At 31.0% G+C, this 6,735-nt stretch overlaps 1 protein-coding gene across 1 annotated transcript; it reads right to left on the bottom strand.

The window, feature by feature from the left end:
* Positions 1 to 3,882: 3,882 nt before the first annotated feature.
* LOC145112466 (protein CIA1-like) lies at positions 3,883 to 6,276 on the bottom strand. The gene is made up of 10 exons (XM_079048628.1): positions 5,924 to 6,276; positions 5,548 to 5,694; positions 5,242 to 5,460; positions 5,106 to 5,170; positions 4,930 to 4,995; positions 4,722 to 4,793; positions 4,580 to 4,642; positions 4,413 to 4,482; positions 4,218 to 4,301; positions 3,883 to 4,114 (listed from the first exon to the last, which is right to left on the bottom strand). The coding sequence occupies exons 1-10, from the start codon at positions 6,116 to 6,118 to the stop codon at positions 4,043 to 4,045; spliced, it is 1,053 nt and encodes a 350-aa protein (XP_078904754.1). The 5' UTR covers positions 6,119 to 6,276; the 3' UTR covers positions 3,883 to 4,042.
* Between the last annotated feature and the right edge of the window lie 459 nt (positions 6,277 to 6,735).

The following is a 6,735-nucleotide window of genomic DNA, read 5'->3' as shown; positions in this document are numbered from 1 at the left end:
CATTTGACCACAAAATTAATTCTTAATTAATTCTTGACCAATATTAATTAAACAATATGATTTCTCCTTTAATATATTATTCTCATAATATATTAATAAATCATAATTAATCATCTTTCTCCTTAATTCATCTTATCAGTTGCTATGGTGAAGGCAACCCAAAAGGATCATGCTCACAATCGGGCCAAGTACATACCAAAATAGTTATGGGCTTAGACACCTAATCCAACAGTTTTTTCGAATAGATATCATGTACAAGAAGAACGGAAACAACCAAAAAAGGTTAATTGCTTTGAGTGAGACTCTATTTTGATTATATGATTGTTAAACTATCCAACTTGACATATTTTATCCTAAATGGTATCCTAATAGGCAATTATTAGCCAACTAAGCAAGTAGTCATAGACAAAGAATGATATACCAACTAAGAAGCCAAAAATAGAAAGTCTTTGAACAAAAGTTGTCTGCTAATGAGAAAAAAATATTTATCTTCAGGTAAAATTGTAAAAACATATTAAACTTAAGGGATTTTGCACAAATAAATCTACTTAAATATTAAGGAGACAAAATAATATGGTTGGTCCATGTGGTTTTCCAAAACGGGCGAATTCATGAAAACTATCATATGTGCTACCTATGCAATTATCGCAGTCAAAATTTCAATAGCGGTCACATACCGATATTTGAAATTGCGGTTATCGCGGTGGTATAGCGTTTTTTTTAATATTACATATATAATTGTATATTATATTTATATAGAATCTATATATTTTAGTATTAATACTATAAATCTATATAGAATTAATATCATAAAACCTAAAAAGTCATATAAAAAAATAACATAATATTCTAATATACTAACATGGAAACTAGGTAGTAGGAGTGGAGGTGGCCAGATTCACAAAGCATGTGACGAAATCCCTTCCATATTTGCCAATTCACAATTAGTCAAACCTCTTTCACAATCACATTACATGATTACATCACAAATTCACAATATAGGTATAATACACTTAATTATAATGTAAACAATCAACAAATTGAAGGAGTGAAGTATGAATTTAGTTTACAAATTCATCAGCCATCACATAATCACAATGTACAATAGTCAATAGTACAAGTCATGAGTCAAAACACAAATAGCCCATTGAGCGTGTCGGAACCTCGGCTCCATAGGAGGCCAAAAAAATCCCACTGTGAATGAAAATCGAATAGCGGTAATAGCGGTGATATAGCGGTCACGGGTTATGTGGTCAATAGCGGTAAATAGCGCCGCTATTAGCGCCTAGCGGTACCGCGATTACTAAATACTATTTTGAAAATGTATGTCCTAGAACACCGCCTACTGCTATAGTGTTGCTATAGTGCGCGATTGATAGCATAGTTAGCTACATATCGGGTCTATGTGGTTTCATTTCTTACGTGGTTAGTCCTCATGATTTCCAAAAATTGTCTGCACGGTCCTTTTCTATTTAAAAAGATGTTTTTACCTTTTCAGTCATTTTATTAATATTTATATATATTTTATAACTTTTTCATACTAAAAAATGAAATAAACAGGGGTTCTCTCTCTCTCTCTCTCTCTCTCTCTCTCTCTCTCGTAGACGTCATCCTTCCATCACCACCATCCGGATCATTTTCTCTTGCTATAGATGCATCTCCACTCCTCCTTACAATGTCGCGCTCTACCATTCCCTTTTATCCTTGTCCTTCAAAATCTATTGTTATCGGTAATTTTTAGATTTTTCCATGATTCCATTTCTTGGTTTGATTTTGAAATGAGGTTTTTGTTCTAGGTATAATAAGTTCCATTATATACATAACAAATAGAGATGTGCAAAAGAGCACGATGGTCCTCAAAGATTATAGGTTTGGGATTTGAATTTAAGGCATGGTAAGCCATCTAAAATCATGGTTTATCGAGACTTAAGACTTATGTATTTAATGGATATACACCATGCAGTTTGAAAATCAAGGTGTTTTAAAAATTTTGTTATGACATATGAGTGTCCATTTCCTGTAGCAACATAAAGATGAGTTTCCCCTTCTTGATTTTGTTTTGATGATCCATCGAGGCCGACACCCTAAAAAGTTCTGATGACTTTTGTTAGGTTACCTCATATAGAAACAAGATGAAGCACATAATCCCAAGATTTTTCCAGGGAATCTTTAGATTTCCTTCTGTTAACATCGAAACTCATATCTCTTCTCATGACTATTTGAAAGCACTTATGTTTCTCGATAACCCAAAACCATAAGATGAATCTTTTGATGATTTACTAAGCGAGAAACATGGGGTAAGAAGAAGCACGAGAGAGAGAGAGAGAGAGAGAGAGAGAGAGAGGCCTCTTATGTATTTATTTTCTTAATAAAATAATTAAAAAATATATAAAAAAAACTATTTAAAAAAGATAAATTAAATTAAAATGGTACAAAAATCAATTTACAAGCAATATTGACCAAAAGGACGGGCGGCTTAGTTTTTGAAACCACTATGACCAATTTGAAACCACTAGGACCAAATACATAGAAGTGTTAATAATTATTCTGTTTGTTTCATCAAACTATAGAGACCAATCACATGTTAAGAAAAAATGAATATTACTTATTAGTATTTTGACTGTTTTCTATGTCCATCATACATTGAATTTAATGTTTTCAGTTAATTATAAAAATATTTTGAAATTGATAAATATTAATATATCAGTTAATTAATATTAATATCTCTATAAAATAATACAACAATAATAATTTATAAAGGTTTTATTGTGTAAATATTTAAAGAAGGAACATAAAATTATAAATAAAATGTTTTTCTTTCAAAAAAGTTGTAACTAATCTTTAAATTCTTATACCCTTTAACATATTTTTTGGTTCCATTGTAATATGTAATGTTGTTTATCGTAATCGTTAATCAGAATGGTTGTTCTAAGTTTCATTTTATAAAAAGTATGATGAGATCGAAAAAGGGTAGCATTCATTTTAGAAAATCAAGCATTCATTTGAAGCAATATTCACAAAGCTGGTGAAAACTGAAAAGTAGAAAGTTTTGGGCTTCATCTTTACAATAAATAAATGTTAGTGTGTCGGATATGCATTCCATATAGTTGGAATGGATCATATAATAAGTGTGAATTGGTTTTAAAATTATTGTACTTTTGGCATGCGTATTAAAGCAATACAATCATTGTACTTGAAAAACATAATATAACACACGCAATTGCAAAAACAAAATATGGACATTTTTATCAAATTTTCACAAGTATGATTGATGATTGATGCTTCGTTTTATAATATTGGGCTTTTGTACTTTAGTTCTATCTTATCTTCTTGTAAATTACTTTAATTTTAAGACAGTTTTATCCTACTATATCTAAATCGACTAATGTTATGCACTTTGCATCGGGTTTATTAGTTTTCCAGCATTCTCTTTCTGTAATTTTGTGAAAAGCAGGAAACATTTCTACAATTTTATGAAACACAGGGATTATTTATGTAAATTTTCTAATAGGCAGAGACCATATCTATAATTTTATGAAACATAGGAGCCATTTCTGTAGACGTGTTATTAGGAAAAGACCATTTATGTAACTTTTTTAAACATAGGGACCATACCTGTAAAAATAATTATGTACAGAGGCCTATTCTGTAAGTTACATGGACCATTTTATAATTTGTTTTACATGTAGGGACCATTTATGTAATTTGCTATCAAAACAGGAACCATTTTGAAAGTTAAAGGGACCATTTTTGCAGATAATTTTTTTTGGCAGGAACTGTTTGGATAAAATCGAATCCCTTGGGAATTGCAAGTTTATGGCTTTTCTGTAAAATAGTTTACTTGTATAATTTTATGTTACAATGAAAAAAGAAATTCTAGTATTTAGAATGAACTTAAAATTTGAATTATTTATTTAGACCTTATTCCTTCTAAGTTGTCAAAAATTGCACTTACATATTTATTTATCCATATCTCATTACTTGCTTTTACAAAACACACCATTGTTTTTTTTAAACCCAGATGTAAATTAGGTTTACAGAGTTAATGTATTGAATCCAACTTCCATATCTTGATTGTGCCATCATCACTTGCAGAAGCAAGAACCCTGTTTTCCTGCAAATTAAGATTTTTAATAGTATTTTTAAAACAATTTACATATTTTGTTACCCATTTATGTCGTTATTTTATTTTTATTAAAAAAAAATTAAAAACTTACCACAGGGCTCCATCTAACCGAATTTATGTCCATGTCATGAGCCTTTTCTTTCTTGAAAAGCAATTTATATAAAGGTCCATCAACCTACATAACAATATTGTCACGTAACAAAAGCTTTTAGAAAAATTCTTTTTAAAAAATTAGAATCACATTCTTGATTTTTTAATATGTGAAAACAATAAGAGATTTGGCTACCGAATGATCTTCAGACTCAACAAATAAACAAATAGCATCATCAGCTGCTCCAGTTGCTATTATACCTTCCCTATAAACATTTTTATATATTATTAGATGTGTATCAAGATTATTATAAATTCCTACATTTATTAAACTTACATAATAAAGATATAACTTATGCTAACCTTGACCAATGGACTGAAAATATTGTTCGTTCATGATAACCAGATAAAGTGCAAAGATGTCTCCTACAAAAACAAATAAAACACTTGTATAGTTGTATTCTATTCTATTGTATTTATTATTATTTTTCACTAATATACTCACCAAGATGCATTGTCATCACCCGATTGTAATCTTGAAATGTCCACACCCCATACTTTAATGGTAAGATCATCACTGCAAATTTTAACACAAATTAATCGACTTATTCCCAATTTATTTATTTTTAAAAACCAAAAAATGACTTAAACCCATAAGTTATATACGAGTATTTCCTTTCTTTTGACTTAATACAGAAAGAACAACTTAATACCTGCATGTAACCATTTTGTCTCCAGTGTTGTTAAAAGCTAAAGCCCAAACTGTAGATGAGTGTCCACTGTAGTCATTACAATAAAAATTTATTGAGTGATTGAGTTGCAATAAAAGCAGATAATAACTTTAAAAAAACAAAAATGGTTAAAAAAAGAAGTTCATCTATCATCTTACCTGTTAGATTCACCTAAAGTTTGAACACATCGCCAATCATCACTATCACCATCCTCCGCCCAAATCTTTATTTGTTACATATTGATATTATCAGTAAAGGAAAGGAAGTAAATTGCTATGGAAAGATGTGAATTACCTTTATGGTGTTATCATAGCTACATGAGAATAAAACATCCACAGTTGGATGCCATTGGACCATTTTAACATCTTGTGTATGACCTTGAAGAACAGAGACACAATCAAACTCATCCCCTGGTAAAACTTCCCATATCCAAACACATTTATCTCTGCTACAAGTTGCAAGAAGTGAACCAGATGCATTCCATGAAACACTTTTAACTTCATTTTCATGACCCTGTAGTACATGGGGAACTTACTTCAAATGGCAAAAAAAATGCCCAAATGATGTAAAAGATTGTATCAAGAATCAGGAAATAGATACCTCTAAGGTGGATACACAATCAAAATCGTCCCCATTCTGTTCCAGAATAGCAGTGGTCGCATCAAAACTTGCAGTTGCTAGCTTTTTACCAGATGGTGACCAGGCACATGATCTAACTGTTCGAGTGTGAGTCTCTTCTAACACTGCCTGAACAAGGTGAAAGTTTTTTCAAGCTAAAAAGGTGGATAATGGTGCATCTTGCATTTAAAAACAAGTTTTTGCATACAGAACAGTAGATGTTTAGTATAAAAGAATCCAAATCAATCTTGTATTACAAAATCATGTTCCAATTTCATGTCAATAGCGGAGCTGAGAGCTGAAAAGTAAGACCTATTTCTCCTAAACCTGAAAAAATATGAGCAATACAAAAACTAACCTTGCAATCCAATGACGTGGAGGATGGGCTTCGTTGTCGCCAGATTCGAACAGTCTTATCGCCGCCGCATGAAGCGAGCATGGCAGCGGCGGTGCCAGTGGCCGGATTCCAAGCGAGACCCCATACCCTATCGGTGTGACCTTCTAGTCTTTGAACTTCTCTAAGTTGTAATCCTTCTTCTTCGAGTAAACTCATAGTCGAATGCCGGAAAAACGGTGATTGAGTTGACGGAAGATGATTGGAGGTATTATGTGGAAGCGGAAGAAACGTCGATCGGTGGTTTTGGTGAGCGCCGGAGACAGCAGGAGTGTGGTCAACCCGTGACTTTCTGTCGCTAAACTTTGATTTTGTAAAACCAAACAATAGTTTTATAAAAATAAGTTTCGTTTAATAATTTCTATAAATTTCGTTTAGATAGTTAAAACAATTATTGATTTTTTCAATAGTTAAAATCATTATGATCATTTTATATTAAGAGCTGATTAAAAGAGACAGACTCTTAAATTTAAAGATTAAACATGAAAAAATTAACGATCAATTTAGTAACATCATACAGTATTGTTCTTTGTTTTATGATGTTACTCTAAAAAATTAAAATAAGCATTAATACTACTAATAAAATTGTAAAACATCAACAATTTAGAAAATAATGGCAATGTTTGATATCATAAATCGCAATAAATACAATGTAACCCGATTACTTCAAATAAAATCGATTATGAATATCGGGCTCTTCTTTGTCAAAAGGGGATTTTATTTGATTATACCCTTAAATGGTTATTGTAAAAATAAACTTTCTTAATTATAAACGA

Source organism: Lactuca virosa, chromosome 5, assembly GCF_052849685.1.
Source record: "Lactuca virosa cultivar CGN04683 chromosome 5, Lactuca_virosa_CGN04683_v6, whole genome shotgun sequence".
NCBI classification, from domain to species: Eukaryota; Viridiplantae; Streptophyta; class Magnoliopsida; order Asterales; family Asteraceae; genus Lactuca; species Lactuca virosa.
Note: the sequence above shows the minus strand (reverse complement) of the source record. Positions and strands in the feature narration are given on the sequence as shown.